General features: G+C 49.6%; 1 protein-coding gene across 1 annotated transcript in view; it reads left to right on the top strand.

The window, feature by feature from the left end:
• Positions 1-27,087, top strand: part of LOC128724535 (titin-like) — a 140,577-nt gene that overhangs the window by 38,082 nt on the left and 75,408 nt on the right. The window contains exons 15-17 of the mRNA XM_053818260.1: positions 11,663-11,809; positions 24,811-26,554; positions 26,639-26,868. Coding sequence (XP_053674235.1) covers positions 11,663-11,809; positions 24,811-26,554; positions 26,639-26,868 — 2,121 coding nt within the window. The remainder of the gene's footprint in view (positions 1-11,662; positions 11,810-24,810; positions 26,555-26,638; positions 26,869-27,087) is intronic.

The following is a 27,087-nucleotide window of genomic DNA, read 5'->3' as shown; positions in this document are numbered from 1 at the left end:
TTTTCATCCCCATCCCAAGGGGGGAAGGCCCAGTTCGACAATGGCAAGCGAAAAAAAAAAAAAGAAAAGCCATTGTGTGTGCGCGCACCCGAGGCCGCGTGTTGTAGATGTTGTTTTTCGTGCATGTTTCTCGTCGAAATCGAGCCGAGAAGCGAACGCCCGAATCAAATGCCCCCACTTTCCACGTCAGGAACGGACGGGTTCCTCGATGCTGACCAGCAGCAGCAGCAACAGCAGCAGGGTCTATTTTTAACGTTTAAGAAAAATCATATTTTCCCGCCCCAATCGCGGGTGCACCCGAGTCGGGCACCCGAGTTCGGTGTGATGTCCTTTACTTATTCCCGTGTGCTAGTGCGCGCGCCTACTTAACTGCGGCCGTATAATTTGGTCCCTCTTTTAGCGCTCTTCGCTCATAGCCACCATCCCATCCATTAGCCATTACATCAGAGAGTGCTTCGTTCGGCTTGTGTTGTTTTTTTTACTTTTACTACCACTAGCGAGGGCTGCTGCGATCGGGCAGCCATCTTTTTTTCAGCGATTTTGTTTTTCTTACTTTGATTACTTTCGTTTGCGTTTATTTTTTCACATGAAATTCCTTTTCTTAACAATGTTTTGCTCTTTTCTGGAATTTATTTGCCAATGGATGGTTTTGAGTTTTTTATTTGATCTTTGTTTCTTCAGTTTACTTTTGTTATAGCTTTTGTTAATTGAGTGCCATTAACTTTCGATGACTTTTGTTTAAGTACATATCCCACTCCAACAGCGATACACGATGCGGTTCTTGTAAAGGCATCTAATAAATTGCCAAATGTTTTATTTCCCCCACTCCACAACCGATCGGTCACGAAATTAGGCACTAAACACGTCGATCCAGACACCGGTATCATCTACTTTAAGTACGATTTCGGGTACGAGTTCGGTATCATATTTCCCGGCGAGGGTCATCGCGTGGTCGCCGGCAGTTCCAGCTCACGTGGCGGAACCGGAAAACCGGGTGGCAGCAAACACCCACGCTATCTAAACGCCGCCCAGTTCGCGGCAGGTGACATCGAGCTGCCGGTACAGCACGAGCGAACGCGTGATTATTACGGCACAAACCGAGCTACAGGCCTATCCGCGACTCGTACACCGTACGGTGTGCGTTCTGCTTCCGTTCCGGCAACGGAAATGCACGCCAGCGCTCGGTATGGTCCAGTTCCGTTCGCGGGTCCACCAGAATCGGCGTACCCAGGCGGTGGTAGTGGCCGTTCAACACCTTCTCGGGGTTACAGCAACCGGAACAGTTACTGCGCCACGCCAGGTGGGCTCACTGCTTGCAATCTACTGTGGTACTGTGGCACTGTGGCATCTACTATGGCACCCGCAGCATGCGCTACTGTGGCTGCATCCTGTGGACACTTTTAACACCTTGGTTATGTTTGCAATCGCGCCTTAAGGGCTCGCGAAAAAACCCCTGCAGACAGAGCACGCTTTGGGCAGCTGTGGCGCGCATTCGTTGGCCCTTTTTCGATGTCCTTATGATGCAGGTTTACGTGTGTTGGAACTGGAATGGCTCTATATGTGCATTTTGATGTCGCTGTCGCATAAAGCGTAAAGCAATGCATTTCGGGGATCGAACGTTGGCAAACCTGCCGAATTATTCGCTGGTTCCCTCGGGCGTTCAAGTCGAGCCGCTGAATGTGAGCATGTTTGATGTCGTACCACTAATACTGAATTTTCTTTAATATCCAACTTACGTGTACCCCACTGCCTCGGAATGCGCCGTTACGTTCGTGGCGTTCAGTGTCAAAAATGTGTTTCCTAACCCCACCGAACAAGCGATCCTGCCGACGAGGAGGTTTGCGAATTGCGTCCATCAGATCGTTCAACTCTTTCGCCGTTTCTTTCTCCCTCGTTTGTCTTCTTGACCGTCGTCAAGCGCAAAAAGGCACGCCTGTCAAGCATGCCTCGCGCTTAGCTAATCACGACGACGACAACCCGCGCGAAGAGGATCCGGAAGAAGACGACACTCTCGGACACAACCGGGCCAAAAACAAGCGATCCTCCCTCGTGAAACAATAGCAACAACAAAAAAAAAGCTAAGGGGTGCACAACAACACCTCGAGGGGAGGGAAAAGCGCGACAGCGCGACAGGGCCTTTTGCGTAAATCAGCGTGCTGACGGGCGCCGAAAATCGTCCCGAAATTGTCACATCCGTGCCCAGATGCGCGTCGCGTTATGGCGCAAACTGGTGACGTGCGTGCTTATATTATCGGGTACATCACCATCTCGGTGGCGCCCATTCACGGTTCCCTCAAGCGGTGCCATTACATAATGGCAATTAAACGGTGGCGCGAGCATTCCTGCGCACAGCCTGCTCACCGAGAGCTTCCTTTCTGCCCATGCTGGCGCGTTACGGTGGGCTTTTTTATTTGCTTTTCTACTCACGTCTCCACTGCTTTAAAACCCCGAGCATCTGTGTCTGTGAGCCAGCACCCGGTGTGGATTTTTGCTTCTTCTTTTTTTATCATTATCGCATAAAACCGCTGGCAATAGAAACATGATATTGCAATGCACATTGAGCAACGAGGAAGCAGCAACTGGCGACAGAAACTCAGTTAGAAAAAAAAACAAATTAACCCCTCAAAACGGGCCAGCTGAAGATGAAGTTTTTTCACCAACCGTGGGGCTGCCATCCGGCTGGGAGGTGGCACGCGGGCGGTCGGAAAAATCGGTCGGAAAATATATTTTCAGCATCCACCCGGCGTGTTCGCGCTTCGTTCACCCATCGGCCCATCCGCACGCGCGCAACATTCCTCCGGGTGCCGTCGAACGGCGAACGGCTCAGGAAGAATATCGAGCCAACCACACGGCTATTTACTAACACACCCAGGCTGCTCATGGGGCTATGCTCGATGGTAACGCAACACGCACGTCCCGCAACCTCGGCGGTGAAATGCTGATAATTTATTGGCGCAATTGTTGGGACATGAACCGACCGTTTCGATGGTCCGGTTCTGTCGCGCGCAGGTTGCTGGCATGGTGGCTGTTGCTGTTTTTAAATTCTAACTACCCTGACGGATGGTTTACGTTGCCACCACCCCGGGTTTGGCCACCCAAGCCGCGAGCGAGATGAATGTTTTCCGCGAAATCCTGAAACGACGGTTTTCCCGAGCGATTTGAAGGGTCGATTTGTTTTGCTTGTCTCGTGCGCGGAATATCGGCGAAAGATGTTTGCTCGACAATTAACGGCCATAATTCAGGATTTAGGATGCAGTGATTTGCATGATTGTTTTGTTGCTGTCTGCATGCGCTTCAGCAGGTGAATACCATTTCACGCTGCTAGTGTTTCATTTAAGTACATGTGTCTGTGTGTTTGTGCGAGCAGTCGTGCGATCTAGCCTGGATAGCAAAAACGGGAAAACTCAAGGTAGGTGCAAATAATTCGCAATTACTAAACACTGTCAAGGTGCGCAAACAATCGCACTCATCGAACGTTCGCTTTTCCAACAAGCCATCGCGCATGATCATATGCCGCTTTCGCCTAGCCATCTGTGAGTGAGCGTGTGTTTGTGTGTGCGTTGTGTGTCAACCTGCCAGCGTTTGAGCCTGCCCGAACCTTCGCTGTCGAATGTGCCTAATGTACGATCAACACTTTGCCGCATCCAGCAGATTCAACGGCACAAGGTTTCAATCGATCCACAACCAGCACGCCGAACGTGAAGCACCAGGAAGAAGGTGTTCCGACCAAGACTCCCTTGTTCGTCGCTGTAAGTACTCGCTGGGGAGCAAGCTAGCCACCCTCGGTGGGCTTTCCAACCCATATAACAGGTATATTAAAGTCCTTTTTTTATCTTTCAATAATTTTAGCCCTTGAAGGACATCGCAGTTGTCAGTGGACAACCGGCGCGTTTCGAGTGCATCGTAGCATGCGATGCAACACCATCGATTCGCTGGACGAAGGACGAGGCACCGATCGAGGAGGGCTACAAGTTCCTGCCCGAGTACCGCAATGGCGTCTGCCGCCTATCGCTACCGGTTGCCTATGAAGGTGATCGTGTCAAACCAAAAGAAAAACCCCACGAAGCTCGCACTTCTGAGAGGCCCTTCACGCGTTTCACTTTATCTCGTTGCAGGTGATGCTGGCCGATACTGCTGCCTGGCCGAGAACCATCTCGGTTATGCAGCCACCTGTGCCGAGCTGTCGGTGGCCAACAGTGACTGGCGAGCGAACCAGTGATGCGGTAGACGGTGGTTGAACAGTCCCAACATCGCAGACCTCCCCCAAAGTTGGGATTGCAAAAAGAGAGATAGAGAGAGAGATGCAGAGGATCTTCCACGATCGATGATCAAGCACAGGAAGGTCTCAAGCAACCAGCACGAAACACAACAACACGATCGAATGAAATTGCTTCATTTGCTTAGGAATTAGATGAAATTCAGTTCATTTCACTTTCAGTTCGTTCGTTTAGAAGCTAAGACGTTGCCTCCCAACGCTGTCCAGTCGGTTCGGTTTTGTTTTATTTATTAATTGCTTCTTTTTTTTACTACCCGTTGTTGTGTAATGATCGATTACGGTACGCCCGTAGCACTGTGTTGCTTTTAATTGTGCCACTTTACGATAGAGTTGCCACTCTATTTTTGTATAGGTTCTTATTGATTAGTTGGTTGCCTTCTGTCGAGAACGTGTGTGTTTTCTTTTTTTTTGTATGAACGATGAACTTTCGACAACGGGTACACGCAGAACTTCCTGTCTGCTTCATCGCATATAGTCTCGTTTTCTGCCGTATGTTTTTAGCCGTTGTTTTGCTTTTCGCCTACAGCTAATGTTCACACAACACAGAGGAAAGCACGGAAAAGCGATCACTAACAGTGGTAGCACATGTTTGCAAATATTATACGCGAATCATCACCATCATTTGAATGCCCAAACGTGTTTTCCAAGCGTAACACAGTGCGGCATGGTGTATCGCACTCGTTTCTTCTCTCTGGTTGACTGGTGGCACGAGACAAGAGATGTTGGTTGAAGGAGAAGCAAGCCAAGTGTTTTATAATTACGAATTGTCGAAACCAGTTTCGATTGGATGCGAGTGGTGTTTCTGCCAGCGTTTTGTTCTTCGAGAAATCGAAATCGTGTTTTATCTTTATGTTTCAATGTATTTAACTCGAATGAAAACCCCTATCCTTATGCTCCTGTTCCTGTAGTCCTTTCCGCTCAAACTGTGTTTCCACGCTTCCCCGTTGTCCTCCCACGTATATTGGCACTTTTATCGCGTACTGCTGGACTTTGCCAAATTGAGATTTGTAAGCGTAACGATATGAAAATGAATACGAGTTGTTCTTTTTTGAAATTATTATGTAAACCAAACTGCATATATGCGAATGTACGAAATGAACAAGAAATAAATGATATATTTTAGCCAAACATTTTGGGGTGGTTTCAATTGTAGGATAAACTAGCGTCAAGGAGATTTCAGGCGTTCTGAATGAATTTTTCAATCAAGAACGTTTGAGCAATAGTAATGAAAACATTTCTCTAACACGGTTGTATTTAGAATTTAGTTTAAGAACATTTCTGGTCCTTTTTTCCTGTAGCATTTACGAACTTGATACAGCTTTCGAATAGCTAGTAAATATATTTTGGCGCTTTATATTGATTCCTTTTGAATCAACTGTAGATGCTAGCCTAACAAGAGTAGCGCCATCTAGTGTGCATTAGAGAGAGGGAGCTACATTTCCGATGTGTGCCAACAGGTGGCGCTACTCTCGTGTGGGCAAGCGTTTTTATGATGAACTCCATCTCAGCTCGGATAAACGCTTTACTGTGGTACATTGAAAGAGTAACCAAGCTAATTAGTGGCGAGAAAAAGAGATGACAAAAGGTTCATCGAATTTCTATCGAACCCCGTGCACAAAATAGTAGCCCATGGTGATTCATGTGGCAGAATTTAAATGCTGCTAATTTAAACAACAGTCGCCATGAAGTCCAGTTCGAGAATCTTCGGTTTTAATTTAAGCACAATCGTCATACCTTGAGTGACCTGTACTCTCGGACAACCATGTGCTCGGGATCTTTTGATCCTTTGAATCATCAAGCGATGGCGACGATGGACTTTATGACAGTATGACGCCACCGGCTTTTCCTAGCAGCGTCTACTCAGGTCTCTGTCCCAAATGCGCCTCAAAAAACAACATCCTGCTAAATGTATATTTCACACACCGCTCCGTGATTCACGGGCTGAGCAATCCTTTGGTGAAAAGCACCATCCCAAGACGGCGGAGAAACGTTCATCTGCTTTGCGTTCGTGATCGATCCGCAACAGAAATCACAGCGCTCTGCTCGATGCAAATAATCAACTTAACACTTTGAATACCGTCAGCACGAGAGCGCGCGCATTATGCCTTTTTTTTTCGCGCGTCGCGAGGAAAACGTGATCAAACTGAGGAAGTCATTACCGCGCGCCAGGTCCCACTCGCATGGGTTTGTGGCCCGAGGGGTTGGTGAATCATCCGTGTGATTGATTTATGATGAGCCGCCGGGCGTGGCTGGAAAAGCATGCGCACGGATGCACATTTCCACTGACCGGTAGTCTGCGGGCCTTAAAACCGAAGTACAATGTTGGTGCGCATTCGTCTGCCACTGATAAGCCGCTCTAATTAATAGGGGGTAGAAAAAAACCACCCATCAATTTACATTTTTCACTTGCAAATAAAAAAAAACATGCGTATCATTAGACGCGGAAAGTGTGCAGCTGCGTGTCAATAGCCACACGCGCCAACGGAACCGCGTTAAGCGAGGTAGCGCACTAAACCATTATGCGCCTGCCTTGCCATGCTGATTGTGATCGCAAAATGCAGGCTCGAGAAAAGCGCATCACGCGGGCGATAGAGTTGTAACGTAAAAAAAAAACCGTCGAGAAACTGACGGTTCGCTTTGCATCTTCTGCAGCATGTCTCTCTGTTCCCGCAGGGCTGGGATTCCAAAATTAGTTACGTCTTCTTTGCCCCACGAGCTGCTTCTAATACTGCTCCAGCATAGCCGGCACCACAGCATTCCGTTCTCATTAGTCACCGCGCATTTAGCGTTGGTTTTGCAAGCACTCATGGCGTAGAAACGTTCCGGATGCCAGCCATCTAGTTCCACAACATCGAGGAGCTATTTTTGGCACTGGGGCAGGGCAAAACCTCGCAAAAAAGGAAACACATTGCCAGGCGCAATAGCGCGCGACTCACAGAGTGCGAAAACAAAATTCACATCCGCAGTGGAGAGCACGCTCGCTGTGTGATGGAGAACATCACTCCCTGCTGCGGTTAGTCATCCCGGCGTTCGTCCTGAGGCTGTGGGTAGATGTACTAAGCGTAGTGGAGACGAGTAGATCCGTGTCTTGTGCCCTACTCATCAGCTGTTTTTGGTACAGACAACCTGTACGTGTGAGTGCGAGTTGTCAGCAGGATCGCTCCTGCGCAGAATCCGCGCACACACACACGCATCGCGGCTCGAAACCGGCACTCGAAATGTCAGCGGCGTTGCGCATGTAAACAAACAACACCGGGAACCGAGCGCCATGTTTGTTTATGTCCGGGCGGGCTGCGTCGAAGCTGGCAAACAGATGCAAGTTGTTGTTTTGCCAACGCGCGCCCGACGATCTCCTGTGCTCGATAGCGAGATATTTTCAGCATCTTCCCGGCTGGTAATTAAACCGCGCGAGAGCAAGAAGAGAAACGGTTCGCCGCTGAAGTGTGTGCGTGAACGGAGCTGTGCGTTTGCGCGTTCAGCAGTGCGAGTTCACGGCTTGAGACCTGCGTACTAGCGATCGATACGAGGATCGTTTTCGAACGCCGGAAGCGAGAGCTATCCGTTCGATTTTGTTGTTGTTTTTGGTCGCTACTGTTGGTGCAGCTTTTTTGTTGGCTTTTGTTTTGTTTCGCAATGGTGCTTGGTGCTGTTTCTTACCCAACTCCTGGTTGGCCCACATTGAAGGAATAAAAAATACGGTTGTAATCCCATTCGATTGTATCAGCAGCGGCCATCGTTCGCATCATGTCCTGTCATTGATCGAGTAAGCAACGCGTGCGATCGTGCAGTTTAAGGTCATTCTGGTCCTTCATCACCCACGGGGTTAATCCTCTCAAAAGCGCAGGGGAATAAAAAATAAGCTCAATATTGCCATCTCGGAAACGGGCGCGTAAATTAAGACGTGGCCAATTGGGCAACAACCAAACACCACGATCGCTCTCGACGGTCCGATCGGTCGCAAGATCGCAACAAAACGCGAACGCCTGGGTTAATGAAGAAAAATGGACCATCTCGTGTGCCGAACGAGCGCAATCGAGCTGGAGGTCAAGCGAAGCGCATCGATTAAAAGCGAGACAAAATTTCGTCCGATGGTTTTTTCTTGTTGTTGCTTCTGCCGCCTTTGGCAGGGTGTCAATTACGCCGCCTCTTGGCAGGCAGGCGACAAAAATGTTGTGCTGCTGAAAGCGCGCACACCGGGCAGTAGGGGTTTCCCTGATCGATTAACCCTCGCCGCAAGAACGGCAGAAACATTGCAGCGAGCGAGGGCGGCTTATTTTTAAAAATATTGACCTCCTATCACGATGGTGCCTCGGTGTGTACGTGTGTGTGTGTGTGCGTGCGTGCGTGTGTGAATCCCAACACTTTGTCAACCGCCACCTCACTGCGTAAGGTGGCGCCCTCTTGCCGCGTGGTAAAACGTTAACCCGCCGTAGGCTTTTCGACGCGTTGTCGACCACCGAGAAGCTTCTTTCTGGGGCGATAAATCTTCCCCCAGGGCTCGCGTTCGAATGATCCCGAGACTTACCGCCGGTCATGGGGGTTGCGAGCGTTCCCTCCTTTTTGTCATATCCCGTCGCCGCGGCAGGAAGCTGATCGTAAAGAGAAAATCAAAATGATTTAGATTAGTTTCAAGCGTCAAATAAAAAACCCAGCTGCTAGCGAGAGTGGGGCGAATAGAAAAGGGAGGGCAACCGGCCGTGGGGAGAGGGTGGGTTTTCTGGTGGTTTTCCCCGGGAAAAGACCAATCCGTGCCAGATGGCAAACCAGCAAAGCGAACGTTGCAGTGAATTTTCCTGATTTCTTTGGCGTGCGTGCAATGTGGTCTTGTGTTCTGATACGAATCTGTCCTGGGCCGGTGCGTGAACTAATCGTCGCTTCTGTGTCGGTTGGTGGGGTTGGTTTGAACAAACAAAAAATCGCTCTTTCGCGTGAAGAAACACCCCACACCGATGGGCGCGATAAAAGCCACGGTGATAAAACACCAAACGGTGGCAGCACAAACATCAATGAACGCGCAGTCTTTGACGCAGGCGACACGTCTTGTCCCGCTTGGGGATTCTCTTGCTGCCTCTTCAAATGCTCATGCTTCCGTGCCCAGTTTCGGGTGATCCCTACGGGATACCCTCCCATCAGCAACAAGTGTGCAACCGGGCGTGTATGTGTGTTTCGCAGAGCTGTCTGCGCGTCTGCCGACACGGCGTTTCGGTGTTAAAGCTCGTCGGTCGGCTCAAATTACACTCGATCATGAAACCACGCAGCACAGCGCCAGCACCACGGTTATGTCACGGGTGGCAATTATCGGACGCGGGAGGAATGGGAAAAACTGTCGTTAGCGAAAGGAATTTCTGCATCACGAACGATGGTAAAATTTTCCCACTTTTTTTTTCTACATATCGTTTTCTGCGCTTGGTTGGCTTCGTTTTCGAATCCATTGGCTTACTGATTCGTTAGCAAACGTCGATCGGACGGGTCCTGTGCGCTGTTCGGCACTGACAAATTACTGTCAATGGGTCTTCGGTAGCACCGCCCGTTCCTGTTTGGGAGGGAAATGGGTGTGCGAAAAATTTGACTGAGCATAAAGATACAAAACCACCGCGAACAGCATACTCGGGAGTGCGAAAAGACACATTTTTTGCCTTCATATTGACGGCAGGGTTGTGTTTTTTGGCGGCTCCATTTTGTTTTGTAACCTTGGGCGGATAAATCACTACCAAGGCTGGGCAATGTTTGAATTTCACAAACCTACACGCAAAAGTAAGCTTCTCTCAGCCACAGTGAAGCTTGTATTTGTTAACTTCGTGACAGAGACAAACGGACAGTGTCCAAAAATAGCGGCGCAGTGCATCTCCAGCCGTTCAAAGGAGCAAAACACAGCCTGTGGATCTCTAAAAAAAAATGAGGAAAACAATAGCACTGTTGTTCTAAAATAACGGCTCCCTCGATTCAAACGCCCTTCCACCTGTTGCTGCTCGTTTCCGAGCAATAATAGGATATCGTACATAAATCTCACGCGGAAAAAGAAAAGGATCACGCTACACGCGTTATAAATGAGTGTTTGAATGTATTTTTAGACCCAATTTGATTTGAATCTGTGTGATAAAACAGCACCCGCTGAGTGGCAATTGCTATCGAGCTGATCATCGACAATGGCTTGATAAATGGTTATTTCATAACCACCGTTAAGCGTAACTTGATCACACGCTAAGGCATCTCTTAATTAGTTTATTGGTGTCTCGGAACTTGGCCCCGCTATGCTCGCCACCCTGGGATCGATCAGCATAAAAACAACGCCTGAGACGAGCGAACACAACCGCCCGTACGCAGTAGAACACGCACACAGCACGCCTGCCTCTCAAGCTAGCCGGTTGCTAGCTTTTCTATTTTTATTTCCACCGCCGCACGGTTTGTCGCCGGCGCGTTTGTCGAATGCTCGTCAGAATGCTTTTGTGCGAAACTGCACACCAACCTGGCCTGGTCGGGTGTGTGGTGTGTGAATGGGTTTTTGTTTTTATTTTTATTTTTGTTTCATTTTTTTTTCTCACTGCTTGCTTTACTTCTACACGAGAGGCATTTTTCCTCGTCCGAATTTTCGCCGCAAACAAAACGAGCGCGATCGAGAGCGCGCTACTTCGAGCCGGCGGGGCAAAAAACGGCACATGAACGGCGCGCGCTAAATATAGCGCCCGCGCTCGCTTTCCCGGTGACGGGTTTTCCAACCCCGAACCGTTGGGCGATCGATCGGTGCGGCACGGAGGCGGACGATACTCGCGGGAGCGCCATAAATTGACACTTAATGTGTGTGGGGAAAATGTCCACGAGAAGGCGTACGTGAGAGTGGTGTTGTTATAAAATTGCTTTCAGCCGCGCGCGTGGAACGCGAATCGAAATGGGTTAGCGGAAAAGCTGGCTCATCGTAAGGGATTTCATCAAACGCAAACAAGGGATGTCTTCGAAAGGATGATTGGTTCCTGGCGGCTTTGGGATTTAAATGCCAGAATATGTCCCTTGCGCAGGATAATTACGGGTTCGTCCTTGCGATTGTTTTGTGCTTGCTTCCGTTACAAAGTATTCTGTGTCGCAAAGAGGTTTCAGCGCAAGCATGAGTCAGGCAAACCGAGTTATTGGAAAATTAATTTGTGTCATGTTTGAATATTTTCAAGAACCCTCCTACCGGGGTTTTTCTTTGATTTAAACGCCTTTTCTCACCAACTAGCTTTTCCGAATGATCACACCCCGAGCAAAGAAGATCATGTGGAGAAGCAGCATTCTGAGTGAAGGTTTTCGTAAAGTGGCGAAATACACGGGATGTTGTGTTGTTGTAGGCGGCATATGTTTGCTCCGTACTAATTGCCTACTGGTGGCTCGTTCTTCTTTTCCCTTCTACAGAGGCGTCGTTTTTGTGCTACAAGGAGCTGAAACCAAATTGCATTCGAGGAGCACCACACGGTACTACGAACGGCACCCGGATACTGGAGGAAACGGACACGATTGAGAAAACTTACAGATCCATTTGCTTGATACAGACGTGCGAAGGTAAGTAACTTAGGGATGAGAATTAGCGTGTGTGTTTTCCATCAACAACACGGGCTGCTAATCGCCATAGGGCATATTGAGGTTTAACAGATACGCCTGCTACTAACGATCCATGCACATTTCCTTACGCACTAACAGGATATACTTTGATGGTTATTATTCATTCGCAAAACGCAACGGCAATAAGAAAATATCATCCATTTGATTTCTTCCGGCGGAGGTTCATCCTTCGCGTATTCATTTTAAGAGACAATTTCGGCCCATTTACATTCTTTGCGGGTTTGGTTTTCTTTACTGTTCAACGGGGAAAAAAAGTTCTATATCTTCATATATCTTCCTCAGCGAAGCATTTCGGTTCTTAAAGGTGTTCTACATTTTCTGCGACATTCATCGTGTATACGTGCGCATACTTTTGCATCTTTACGATCTACAAAAGAAAAAGGTTTCATTCGCTCGTCCTGTTGCATGGTTCACTCGTTCTTCTTTCATTGCATGTTCATGCGCATGTTCTGTTTTTCGACGGTTTGGTCAAAATCAAAGCGACATCTCCTCTATCTCGCCGTGTTTTCCACCACAATTCGCCCTAGAAGTTACGAAAATTAAAGATGCAGAACCGACAACCGTTTCTTTCTTTCTCTCTCTCTCCCTCTCTCCCTCACTTCTCTTATGTCTCATTGCAGTGGCAAATGGTGGAACCAATCGTATCACTTTCCGCAAATCGTAGCAAGCTTGTAAAATAAATTCCCGTAGCCTCTTCTCGCAACAACCGCACAAGTGGAGATTGATAATAAACGCAACGAGAAAAAAAAATCCACCCCTCCGTACGTCTGTAGCACACGCGGATTGTAGTTGTAGTTGAGCTGGCGAAAATAAAATGCACCCTCTCTCGCAATGCTTCCGATTCACCTTTCGCTCGTCTACCCATCCTCCGTGGCCATTTTATGAGCTCAATTTTTAACCCATTCCCGAAAAGCACGCCCCGCGCATCGTGTCGCCATAAATTAAGCCCCTAAAAAGTAGTTTTCACTCCGGGGGGCTTTTCTTCCGGTTTCGGACCCACAATTTTGACGGCTCCCGGGCAGGCGCAACTAGACCCGAACCACCGAACCAGCGTCGCTGAACTGTTGGCACACTTGCCGCACTTGGCTGGTTGATCTCTGGCCGCAGGTCTAAGCTGCTGGCGCTCCATCCACTGCCGTTGCGTGAACTTTTCTCCACCGTTTTGTGGCTGTTGAATATGCATGGCCTCTAAGCCACCAGCGGGGCCATGGTGGGCCAGTGGTGGCGTGTGGGCATTATCAACGAGGGGGCTGTTGTTTTTTTTTCTTGCTGAGAGTTGCGGCACGAAACTGTGTCACGCAAAGGTGTTACCCTTGGTGCTTTCGCCGGCACCGAAAGAAAGTAGCAATTCTCCCGCCAGCCACTGGTGGGCGATGCGGTGTTATGATTAGCGGGATTTATGATGAATTTTGCCGACCAATAAACCGACCTTCGATGGTTCGATGTGCTACGGGGGCTTCCGACCTCGTTGTAAAACGATAGCAGCAGGCACAGAGCTGTTTTTCGTTGTCTGAAAGCTGAGTTTCTTCTGCAATGTCAGCAATTTTCAACGATTTATCGATGAAATGTTTGTCGTACCTGTCGTCAGTTTTCAAAACTGTCCTGCGTCTGCAATATCAACAATTTATTTCAATGCCTAGGGGATGGTTTTATACACGGTAAGTTACATTGGATATATTAATCGTTCAAAATAAAGAAAGAGGCTTTCCTCAACACGATTGGAGAATTTGTTACACTGATACAAGGTTTGAATGTCAAATTATACTGATAATTTTGTTCTGATTGGATTTGAAAACAACATACATTATTCAAAAAAATACACATAATATTAGCATGATGGTACTAAATGATTCAAAATAGTTCAAATAAAACAAACCAAATGATTGATTTAGAATGATTTTCACACATGCGAGACAGTTGAGTGTCTTAACACGTGTGTAACATCCCGCCAAGCCCGTCGAGAGCACGCGAGCTTCTTAACCAAACATAGAGTTAAAAAAAGCAAACCCTCGAATGCATCACTCGGTGATCTTTGCGGCCGGAAAAACTTCCGACAGCATACATGACGCTACCGCGGCACATCACTCTGTTCCACGAGCCGCTGGCATGCGCATCTTCGAGCAGCTAATGCGTCTTCCTCTAGCCACAAGACGAATGAAGGTTTCTTCCAGGCAGAAGACAAATGAGTCTTCGCCCAGGCAGAAGATGAATGAAGCGCCAGCAAAAACCCATTATCACGTCGTGATCAGCAGCCTATAAACCGGCCATCAAGTGGATGGTGACGTGCATGTAATGACAGCACTGCAACCCGCCCAACGAGGGTGCCGACAGGTGCTCCCGCCACCAGAAAACCCCAAGCAAAATGGGTGTTGCCCCTCGAAAGTGTTGCTTAAGATGCGGCAAAATGGCGCACGAGTTCGTGTGGCTGCGTGCGTGCGATCAGCAAAACGATCGCCAACACGAACGCCACGCTGCATCATCAGCAACAGTTCACGCAGCCCTGGGGGCACATCATTTCACCGTAAATATGCCTCACGCTCGCATTGGATCGAAAACCCGGGAGCGAAATCATCCAAAGCGCCATTGGGGGGGGAAAATTTTGAATCTGCAGCTTGCAGAGGGAAAATTTGCAACACCAATTTTCACCGAGCCGCGCTGCAACACGCCGACAAACGGATCCTTCTTGGAGCGATTTTGGACGGCAGGCAAATGGCGAAATATCGCCGATTGCGAAATTCGCTTGCCCGTTTCTTAGCGGGGTGGAAAAATACACAAATCCACCCACCGAGAGACCTTGAGCGGTCGGATCGTGGCCAAGACGCGCACGGTTCGGGAGTGATTGTTGTTTATTCGATAATTTATCTGCATACATCTCGCGAATCATATTTCACTGTCGGGCGCGTCTAGTGGAGAGTTAGTCGGATAGAAAAAAGGATGTTTCTGGAACGTGGGCTTGTTTTTTGAAAGGAAATTCACTGTCCAACCGTCGGGCGCATCTAGTGAAAAGTTAGTCGGATAGAAAAAAAAGGATGTTTCTGGAACGTGGCCATGTTTTCGGAAAAGAAATTACAGCAATTTTGAAGTACAGCGATGCAGTCGTTTCGATTTCAATTACCATTTCACTGACAGCTGTGTTAAACGAACGCACACACCAGGCGATAAACCGATTTCAATGCCACCGTCATCCGTGTGTGACGATATGCCGTGGAAAATTTCTAGTCGCAGACATTGCCAATAAGACTCAATTCCGTTGTCTATTCTCAGCTCGCAAAGGACGTCCGTGAAGGAGCAAACTTTGCAGCAGACGATGGGTTTATGAGTCGTCGGTGCATTTTAATGCTCGCATGAGTGGGCGTCTGTAAAGAACATTCATCCACCCCCGCCGCCGATGCGGTTTAGTCAGCCAAGTCTTAATTTTCCCCCTCAACACAGTGGAATGGAACGTGGGTCCGAAAACACAGGTTGCCCCGGCTATTTTCATCCACGGGCGAGTTTATCGTCGTACAAGGCATTCGCGCTGTTTCGGCACGGTGTGTCAGCATGCATGACATATAATTGGCTAAAAATATGCCTCCCCAACCACCCTCGCTTTTCCCGTTCATGCTCGAACAGCGAACCTGACTAAGGCGACCCCACTATGCGACAGATTCATTGCACACGTTGACACCATGTTTTGACAGCACACGAATCACACACGACCTCTTTCTTTTTCCACGTCCTGTTGGCCGGCGTGGCTCGTAAATGAGATGAGTCACACGCGCGAGTGTCCGTGGTGGGCCGCGGCTGAAGTCATCTCGCAGGAATGCACTCGCCGAAAAGGAAAACAGAGTAAAAGGCTAGGCAAAAGCGGACACACACGCGAACACAACATTCCCCCGTGGATGATTTTCACCTGTTCTTGAATGATTCGCGCAGCACACATTCGCTTGGAGCGCGTGAACCTTGCTCTTATGCGTGAAGGTGTGTGTGTGTGTGAATGGGTGGGGTGGAGGAATTTTCTTGGATTTTGGCGTTTGGGAAAATTTCGTGTGCAAGCGAATTTCACAACACCAACACACGGGCAAACGCACCCTTCAAGGTGTGGCGATATTTTGGACAGTGAAGTAAATCTTCCCGCTAATGTTGATTGCTCGCAAGGTAGCTTTTCGCTTCCAAATATCTCCACGGCTGGTCGCGTGAAGAAGCGAAAAAAAAACTCATCATTTAGGTGTGCAAAAACGCAGCCAAGAAGACACTGCAGGTTCAACCCCGTGTCGTGTCACGTTTATTAATAAAATGAAATATTGTTAGTGTTTTGGGATGAGGCATCCATCCGACCACCGCCCGATGCGAATCCTTGCCTACGCAGTAGCCAGCCAACAAACTGTCTTGACACTGCGCTAGAGGTATTTGAAAGGGGGTGGGAAAGAAAACTGGCGAATTTTAATTATATACGATCATCTTAAGAAACAAATTAAAAGAAACCGTTTCGATGGAGACGTAAATTTGTAGTTCAGAATGTACGTTATGATCGTGAGCCTGACATTTTGAAACTATTCGAGTAATTTTAAGGATCAAAGCAAGGATCACTAGAAAAACGAATTCTTACCAAAGAGAAGAAACCTTCGAATGTATGATTTTCCACAATCTTTCCCATAGTAAACATTAATTTGATGCTGCCCATGCAACCATGCTGGTGGAGCCTCACAGTCAATTGGACATTTTTGAAGCGACACCTAAAGCCCCCCAGTACGCCTGCGAGGTTCGATCGGTTCGCTAGAGTGATCAACCGCTGAAAATGCATCCCCGTTGGCATCATTTTACAGACCACTTGCACCGGGACCATTATCAATTGACCGTGTCGAAGGCAGGTGTTTTGAGGTAACTAATTGTGTGCTCGCGAGCGGTGAATGGCCTCCGTACGGCGCTGGACGGACCGATCCTACGCGCTGATACGCTAGAAGAGGGAGATAAAATAATACCAAAAAAAAAACACCCTCGAACACCTCTGCTGTCTCTGCTGTCCATTTCAGAGGATAACTTTTTTTGTTAGTTTTCCCGCAAAGGATGCACCGCTACGATGCGTCGGCTTGCGTATGGGGTGTGAGAGAGAGAGAGAGAGAGAGAGAGAGAAAAAGCAGCGCGGTGAATAATTCAAACCCCGCTTAGCGCGCGTGAAGAAAAACGATCGATCGATCATCGCGAAGGTGATGGAGCAAAAACAAAAAAAAAAGAATGAAAGGAAAAAAGCAAGATGGGTTCTCCGGGAAAGTGCGATCCATCACCCACCGCCCTTAGGGGGCGAGACTTTCCAGCAGAACTCTCGCGGAACCATTTCCTCTCCGAGGAGGCTTTCTCTCTCTCTCTCTCTTATTTTCTCGATGCGCGCCTTTAAGGGCTGCACCGCGCTCTTTGGAGTAGCGCTGCTCCAAAGAGCGCACGGCGCCTGCGTGGTTTGATCCATTCGCCAGTCGACGGTCAGCCTCATTCCCATGTTCGACGTGAAAACGAACACGCTGAAGTGTGGCGTGTGGCGTGTGGTCATAGAACACTTCTTTCTCTCCACAATTTTCTTCCTCCTTTTCGACTTTCGAACTTCAACCCCCCACCTAACGGACACCCGATGGGGCCGCGACGGTGCCGAACTGGGTAAAATAACATCAACAGGAAGAAGAGGAGCGAGAAGAAGAAGAAGAATACATCACATCCCGTGCGTGTGTGAACTTGTTTGTGGAACCGCTTGTGTCAGAGCTTGATATCGCGTCATCCTGCCGTCGTTATCCTGCGCTGAGAGTGGGTTGGAAAATCGTGCATTCCGGAGGTGGGGTTTTTTTTCCATCACCACAAAACCCCGAGGGCACGAGAGAGATAGAGAGAGAGAGAGGGTGAGAAAGAACGTGCGCGCACACACCCGTGAAAAAGTGTCATTATTTTTGGCATCGATCCACCCCACGAACAGGGCCGCCCGTGAGCGCACGCGCGAACAAATCTTCGTTCGCCGGGACATGCGCGATCCTTTCACGCTGGTGTTCGGGTGTCGCGAAGGAATTGTTTCCTTCTTTTCGACCCTTGTTCGGCTTCCTCTTCTTCATCCCCGAAATCGGCTCCCGGGGGCCCTGTGGCGACGATTTTCGCAGCACGCCGGGCTCACTCTTCGCTCGCTCTTCAAAAACGACCGACGTCTTCAGTTATTCGTCTCGGGGATGACTTGAGCTTGCTTTGCCTTCCTTCAGCTCGGTTCTGCGCTCCGTGTGGAAAAGTGTGTGCGGGAAAGAAAAGCGTACGTAGGAGAAAAAAAACGGGACCCTTCCCTCCCGCGCCGCCTTCCCTGTTCCGCCCGTCGTCGCGTGCGGTTTTCAAGGACCACCGAGGGTCCACCGGGTGTTGGTTTCTCGCGCGCGCGCGCGCGCTCGGTTTGTGCTCGCGTGGAGTGAAAAATCTTCTAAGTCCCCTTCGCTAACGGGTGTTTGAGAAAATTTTTCGCAACCCGTGCCGGGAAAGTTGACCAACGCTTGTGTGTGTGTGTGTGTCTGTGTGCCACAATCGAACAACACCGAGTGCGGGAGGGCCGTTCCAATTGTGCACAATTGACCACCAAGTGACAAAGCGAAACGGTGCAATTGTGAGCCAATAGAGATTGATTTTGTGCAAGGAGATTTTCCGACGTTTTCCGTGGAAAAACCCACGGCGTGCAGGAGGGTTCATTCCCCAAGAAAAACAGTGCCACTAGTGGTTCATGCGTCCTGTTGGCTCAAATTGCACCAATTTTGTGAAAATTGTGGTGATTTTCCGTACTCAACATGGAGGTGTAAAATGTTGTCGCTTTTTTTTATCTTGTTTTCTTCTTCTCCTTGGTCCACCCTCCCCTTTTCCACCCTTCCCTCCCACAGCAGTTTAAGTCAGTGGAATTCAGCGGACTTATAACTTGAGTCTGATCAGCAAGAGGCACGTCTTGATCGAATCTAGAACGGAGGAAAAGCGAAATTAGTGTTAGTACGCAGAGCATAGTGGAGCCTCCGACCTTGCACTCCCTCCCTCACTCGAAGCAAGCCCTAATCTAGCCAAAAGAAAGTGGTGCCCGCAAAGTGCGGCCGCACGAAACGGAAACGGAAGTGCGTGTGCCCGGTGTGCACGTGCGTGAGAGTGTTTGAGTGTGTGTTGTGAATCGGAAGCCATCGAGTTTCCCGCAAACGGGGGAGGGAGCTTGTTAAAGGATATAAAGCAAATACCACAACGAAGAGGGATTTAGGTGCATAAGTTTTTGAGTTGTTACGCGTTTTTTCCGAGTTTGTTTCCGTTAAGTTTGTACCGCTTGTTTGTTTGTGTAAGAAAACCCCAAAACCCGACCACCCGACGGTACGGCGAACGTGTGCATTCTGAGCTGAAGGATGCAACGACCGAATCCGAACCAACCACCGTCGTTCCAGCTGCAACCGCAGCTGCAACAGCAGCAGCAACAACTGCAGCAGCAGATGATGCAGCAGCACCAGCAATCGTCGACGTCGTCGTCGACGATGATGCAACAATCGTCGACTACGGTGCGCCAGCAGCAGCAACAGTTCGTGCAGCGGCAGGAGTTTTCGCAGCAGCAGCAATTCAGCAGCTCTCAGCAGCGCGTTAGTAGCCGCACGGAGCAGCACTCCATGCAGCAGCAGCACCAGCAGCAGAGCCACCAAGTGACCCAGCAGCGAGGTTAGTTCGAGGACCTCTAGGACGATCGCATTTTTCTTTCTCCGTCGTCTGAGAGGTTATGTAACGCGTGTTCTTGCTTCGGGCAGTTTTTTGTTGCGGCAAGTGTGCGTTTCGAGAGCGCAAGCGATGGAACTTGCGGAAGGAAATGCAGTTCCAGCCCGTATCCTTTGATGGCAGGATGTGTCTGTCATACAGGACGTCAAGTTGAAGTACTCCAAGTCCAGCCGATCGTATAGAAAGTTTCCAAACACCTTTCTGGACTCAAAATTGACAGCTATTTGAGCTCCAGCATCAGTCCAGAGCTACCAGTGGCTTCGAAATAGCTTTTACAAAAGGCTACTTGGGGCTTTTTGAGGCCTCCGACCCAACCACGACCGGATCGATGTTGCCCGTGCGCTGTTTGATAGTAAGACTGCGAACTGTGGTCCTCTGGCACACACGGCCGCGAAAGTGCTAAAAATATGCCCTCTGCTGAAAAACGTTATTTTTAGTGCACAGGAAAGCGAGCATACACACACGCGAGCAAACCGCGGATGCTCTCGCTCACGCACTCGCGTCCGCGCAGGACCAGGAATTGTTCGCTCACGCACCAACACAAACGCACGCCGTGATCGTTCCTCGGCTTACCAACGCCCCCCCCAGTGTGGCAGGAAAATTCCTACCTCGTTCTCTTACACATGAATCCTTCTCTCTCTCTCTCACTCTCGCTTTCTTTGTCCCTCCTTGGTGTGGTTGTGCGTGGGCGTTGGGACGATGTTCGGTGGCGGAAAAAGCGGATCGCAAGATCGCCCATCTCCGCAAAACAAGAAGAACAAGGACGTGTGGGAAGAATTATACAACGAAATAAAGGAACAAAAAATCGCTCCCACCCCACGCCACCTTCCAATGAGGCTCGTCCTGCTGCTTCTTGAATGCAGGAAAATCAACCAAGAGAGAGAGAGAGAGGGAAAGCAAAAAGCGGCTTATTTTAAGAAAAACTGCGAAACCAACCCACATCCTGTGGCCGCTAGTCCAAGCGCTAGCCACACGAACCACAACGGATGGAATTCGTTTCCGTGTATTTCACTACGTTGCCCGGTCCGCGTCAGTGTGAGCTTCGAGTTTTCCCGGCTCGGTTGCGACAAAAATCGTCCCCGGCAGGTTGCTGCCCACGCTGGACACCCCCCCGGGACATGCTCCAAAATGGCGTATTTTGACAGGTTTTGGAGCGAAACCACTTGATCCCGAGCCAACTCGGATGCGGTCTCTAGAAGCGATTTCCTTCGCTTGTTGACGGAAAACCCAACCGAAACAAGGCACTCGTGACACAACGGTTAAGAATAGAAATGTGTTTTTTACGCGGGAGGAAAATTAGAAACTGTAAAAATGCCAACAACTATCACCACTTTCGGTTCGTTTGAGAGAAAGACCGAGCGAGAAACCGCACTCGACACGCTTCTGTCACTCGTTCCAATCGCGACATTTATTGAAGACATCATAAACATGAGCACGTATTCATTTGATTCCAATTGCAAGCTTGCGCCAATTATCGGCCCTTCGCCATTGGGGAAATTGACGTGCACCACGCTAACAGCTCGATCGACGCGCACACGCAGGGAAAAACCCAATCGATCGGCGTTGATACGAACGAGCGTCCGAGTTTTGTTGCCTTCCTTTTCTTTTTTTCAACCCCACCCGTTGTAGGTCAAGATGACCCCGTTTGGGGCAACAACAACAGCAAAAAAAGGGCCTCGAGAGCGTGGGGAGAGCCATACTGTACGCGTTTTGGTCGGCCCATCCACGGCGTGTTGTCGGTACAAATTTTTCTTACGGCGCTGCTCGCCTTCGAGTAGCCCTTCGGCGTTAGCTGGTGTGGCCGTATTTGGCAGCATCGCGAAGGGCTGCAGCGTGAGCACTGGAGCTGCTGATTAGAGATCGTTTCGATATACCGCCCTGCTCGTATGCGGGTCACGTCTTAATTGCCAAGGCGGGAAAGCAAACGCCGGGCACTGGTTGACCTTGGGCAAATGGCGGGCTCGAGCAAGGATTTTGTGATGGCGCCGACGGCGTTCTGAGAGGTCACGGAGACGATTCAAAGTGGGCCAGTTTTTGGTCATTTGAGAAGCGTTTGAGAGTAATTTCTTTAAAGTCAGACGCAGCATCGATAGCGAGATAAACTGCAAACGATATTGAGTAGTCATAAGGCACCGGTTTTCCCACCGGAAAATGGAGTTTTTATGATCAAATAAAAACCGCGAAAACCGCACCCCACTCACTCACGGCATCCCAAACCTCATGCGGGTTATCAACCGTGCGTAGTCTCACGGTGATCGGTTTTCAGCGGCCGGCATTAATGAGCCTGCAAAGGGTTCGCTGTAGGGCGATCGTCCGGCAGGCGGAATCCATGCATGTGGAAAATTAATGCACTCCTCAACGGCTATTTTCCTTCTTTTGCTCGCTCTTCCGATTGAGACTACGACTCGAACCACCATGGAATGGAGTTGGAATTAAATACAAAAAAAAGCAACATCGAAAAAAAAACGGAAATATATGCGACCGCTCTCAGCACACCGGTGAAAGGCGTGATCGATGATGAGAGCGCTTGTGGTTGTGCGTTTGCGTGTATTTGCCATCGAAAACTCCCATCGCCTTTACCCAGGCGACCTTCCACAGGCGAAAGGCGATCCCCGACCGGAAGATGATGCGGATATATCGCCCCCATCGGTAATGCGTAGCCGCAAACTACGCTCCGGTGGTCACTAATGCGCCCTCTGGACCTGGAATTGCATTAACAGCTAATCCGATAGCGGTTTTGGGGGTGAAAATGAAAACGCCCGATGGCTGCAATTGCACTACACCACGCGGGCGGCAGAGTGGCGTTGAGTTCATTACCAAGGTTGTTGATTTATCATTCGAGTGTAAATAATTGATCGAATAATGTGATCGTGGTGATGGGAAAATTCAAATACGATAAAAAAGGGGGCATTAAAACGGCCCATTTCATGCTGCACACGATCGGCCCGCACACATGCGTGCGCGGTTCATGTATATTAATGTGCGCTGCACTCTCTGCATTACACGGTTTGCCGGTGATGCCTTTTGCGGAGATCCTAAGGACTTGAATTTTGTGGAATTGTGTACTTTGGTTATTTTTTTTTTGTGTGCACCTACCACCATTGAATAAGTAATTAGAGGCATTTGACCGTGGACGGGCCAATTCGAGCGAAAAAATCTCGACTGCCTTAGCTAGTGCGGCTACATCGCTGCGAAATGCACGACAACTTGTCAGAAGTACCCCTTTTTAGGGTCACCGAGTGATCAGAGAAGCACATTCCTGTCTGCTGTACATGACAGCGTTTTGTTTCGCTTATAAAGCTACACTAGAATCAACTAGAGATCAAGTAAGCAAGCTCAGCTGGAGAATCCTTGTTTTTTTTTGTCTATCACTTCCTTCGCCTCGCCAATCGCTAAAGTTTCTATCGTGTCAGGTTGTTTTTCTGCTCTTTATTGCTCATCTCTACCCCTTGCGTTAGGGTGCGCACATTTTCCCTTATTTCTGTGACGTCCGTTCGTGACGGCACGCGCGCCTAATGTGACGCACGAGTGCCTCACTGATGATGTTGGATCGCCCTTAACGCTGCTCGGCCCTGGGGTGCGAGCTGTGCATCGTCCGGAAATGGTAAAAACCAGCAGGCCAACCAGGCAGTAAGCAAATAAACTCAGCTCCCTAGAACGCCCGCAAAACCGTACGCTCGGGGCACACTCTGCGTGCTGGTTCGCTGGTGTGTGCACTTGCGCCTTATCCATCCAGGGTGCTGAATTTGTTCAAGCATTACGATAGGGTTTATTATTTTGCTCTTTTTTTATTGGAGAGTGTGCTGCTGCTTCTCTGTGCAGTTGTTTAGTCATCAGCCTGCACCGCGCGAGTCTGCCGAGATAGCTGATTTCACGGTGCGCTGATCCGCGCACCCATAAAGACCCCGTTAGTGTGCCGACGTGCTCACACGCCATACACACCTGCTGGATGCAAACAGATCGAGAACCTGATCATAAAGGTCCCCCCCTCGCTTGGGCAGACAATCGCTGGGTCTTGGAGGTGCGAAGATGGTGAAGATTCTGCTAGTTTGTTGTCAATTATAACAGAACTAGCCGCCTTTTCTCGCGAACCACGTCACTGTACGCTTATCGCGAGCGAATACCCATGCAATCGGAATCAGATCTTCAGTACGCTCCGTGGTTGAGGGCGAGCGTCAAGATGGAAATTAGCTCGCCGCAGCAGAACGATGGTGCGCTCGTAAATGAATAAATTAGCTAATTGCATAATCGCTGCCAATAAACGGGGCTGCTGAAAAAGGGCACGCCAAACGAGCAAATGCAAAGTGCTCAGAAAGCGGCACCCTGACGCGTTTTTGCAACCATTCGGGATGTAAATCGAACCAGAATGTAAAGCTCAAACGATGCATCTAAAAAGGCACCGTTGAGGGTTTAAATAACGCACCTTCTAGAACGACTTCAAGAACCACCGCGCGGGTTACACGAAACCGGTATCGTCCCATTTCTCGCTGTCGCAGATTCGTACTCAGAATCACCAGCAGAACCACATCACCAACAGCCGGGGTGGCGCAACCGGTGGCGTAGCGTACAGTGAACCAACGAAAGGGTCGCTATGGGTTAAAAATAGTCAAAAACGGCCCGCATACGGCACGCATTGCGCAATCCCGCACCCTGGGCGGAGATCTGAGTTACATCACGCGGTTCGTGTCATGTAAAGTATGGGACCGAAGGGATTTAATGGCAGCTGTCGGGTGTGTTTCATCGTCTCGAGCGAATCATCCGGGTTCAAGAATCTCGGCCAACAATCAACAACGATAAAGTACTTGATAGTGACTTTTCTCGATCACGTGTAGGCGGAATGATGTGGAGCCAACGAGGGGATGAACTAATATTTGCTACTGCTCGGTAAAGGATTGGTAGGTGGTTTCTCAGGTGGCATGACCTTGACCCATAAACTGCATAAACAGCTCCCCGTTAGTGCTGCTTTTCTCGTGAATGGTTTGGCAAACCTCAGGTATACGTGAACTTGAGCTTTATGTTTTAATACACATGTTGGAGCGTGAGCCAAGTGTCTATGTACACAAGGTTGGATATGTATTTTTGGACCATTTTCTTATTGCCATGCAACTTTGCAAGCCCTATTAGATGTTTAGAAATCAATCAAAGGGTGGTTAAGCTCGAAGCATTTTTTTTCCACAAATCCTTTTACTTTCACCTTTACATTTTCTCTTCAACAGTGCAACAGCAGCATGGAGGCTACATCCAACAAACCACCACACCGGTGGCAGCGATAACGCCTGGCCTGCAGACTCCAACCGGAGGTGTACCGTTCCAGCAGCAACCAACGCCTCAACCAACGTACGGCATGGCACCCGCTCCCGGAATGCCCGCAGCGAGCGGTCCCGGTGACTACTCACCGCCGGTGTTCGAGCAGATCTTCAAAAACTCCCGCTTCGCCCAGGGCGGCAACGCGCTGTTCGAGGGCAAGCTAAAGGGTAACCCACGGCCGGAAGTTTCGTGGACTCGAAAAGGCGCACCCCTTCTCGATTCCACGAAGCACCGGTTGAGCTATAACGCCGGCACCGGCGCCGTATCGTTGCTGATCAACCAGATCGGCCCAGGCGATGAGGGCGAGTACACCTGCAAGGCACGGAACGCTGTTGGTGAGGCGATCTGTTCGGTGTTCATCAAACCCGAGGGCATGCCAACGCCCCAGTTCCAGCAGGTACGCCGGGAGCAGCAAACGATGCAGCAGCAGAGCAGTGTTAAGCAGCAGTACACCAATGGGTACTCGCATATGGAGGAGGAGTTTAAGGTGGACACGTTCGAGTATCGGTTGTTGCGTGAGACCTCCTATCGGGAGTCACTTACGCGCCGTTATGCTGGGGAAACTGACGCGCAGCTGATCACGACGGTGGATCGTGCTCTTGGACCGGCTTCAGCTCCGCAGATTGGTCAGAAGCCACGCAACTCTAAGCTCGCGGAGGGCGCTGATGCTGTGTTTGGTACGCGAGTTGTCGCGAATCCTCGGCCACGTTTATCCTGGTTCAAGGATGGCCAGCGTATCATCCCGTCGGCTGACAAGTATGAGGTTGGTTACTCCAACCAGCAAGCAACACTGCGTGTTAAGAGCGTCAACGCACGTGACTCAGGTCACTACACGCTGTTGGCCGAGAACCCGCAAGGTTGCCAGGTATCGTCAGCTGTGTTGGCAGTCGAGCCAGCTCACGAACAGCAGCAGGTGGTCGTGGAACGAGCAACCTCCGTGACGGAGCAACAGCAGCAGTACCAGCAGCAGTTCATCGAGAGCTCGTCGGAGGCGACCAAGGCACTGTCACCGTCGTTCGTGACGTTAATTGCGGACGCGGAAACGACTGAGGGCAAGCTGGTGAGGTTCGACTGCCGTGTGACGGGTCGTCCGTATCCGGAAGTGGCGTGGTACATCAACGGTAACCTGGTGACGGATGACGCCACGCATAAGGTGTTGGTAAATGAGGCTGGCAACCATGCGCTCATGATCACGAGTGCTGGTCGGTTTGATCATGGCATCGTGACGTGTGTGGCAAGGAATAAGAGTGGTGAGGTTGCGGCTCAGGCTAAGCTGGTGGTGTGTGAACGTGAACAGGTAGTCGCACCGAAGTTCGTCGAGCGATTCACCACGGTGAATGTGAAGGAGGGCGAACCGGTGAGGTTGTTTGCGCGTGCTATTGGTACGCCGTTGCCACGCATCACCTGGCAGAAGGATGGCATCCCGCTGGTGGCTGGACCGGAAGTACTGATCTGTAATGATGAGAATGGATGTACGACGGTGGATATTCCGCGTGCGAAGGCCTCCGATGCTGCGTGGTACCAGTGCACGGCTCAGAACGTGGCTGGAACTACTGCTACTCGGGCTAGGTTGTTCGTTGAGGCGCCCAAAGGACCGGCACCTGAACAGAAGCGGCTTAATCTGCCACGTCCGACCAAGGTCATCCAGCCAGAGTAAGTATCTTGAGAGTACCTGGACGTTTCGAGAACGAGCCGTTCTTTGCCCGGGGTTTTCACATTGTGTCTCTAACGTTTCAGGGCCGTTCCGGAACCAGAGATCATCTATCTGCGCCACGTGGAGCGAGCTGCACCGCATGCGCCACCGAAGGAAGAGGACCGCACGTATCCTCCACCGAAGTTCCTTGTACCGTTGAGTGATGTAGCGCAGGTTGAGGGAGGAAAGGTGCACTTCGAGGCACGGATTGAGCCTGTCTCCGATCCGACGATGCGCGTGCAGTGGTTCCTGAACGGCAATCTGATCCAAGCGAGTAAGTACATGCTGAGATCTTGATTGGTAAAACCTTTGAGGCATTAAGCGGAAGCTCTTTATGCTGATTTCAAAAATGCGTTTGATTGCGTCCCCTCAAAATATTCATATCAGCAAGTTTTCTATGCATGACATTTACGATCAAGCATAGCTAGATCATAATAAAAGTCGACATAATATAACTTCCATAAACGAGTTAAAAAGATATAAAAAAATTAAT

This window comes from Anopheles nili, chromosome 3, assembly GCF_943737925.1.
Source record: "Anopheles nili chromosome 3, idAnoNiliSN_F5_01, whole genome shotgun sequence".
NCBI classification, from domain to species: domain Eukaryota; kingdom Metazoa; phylum Arthropoda; class Insecta; order Diptera; family Culicidae; genus Anopheles; species Anopheles nili.
This window is presented reverse-complemented; position numbering and strand designations above follow the sequence as displayed.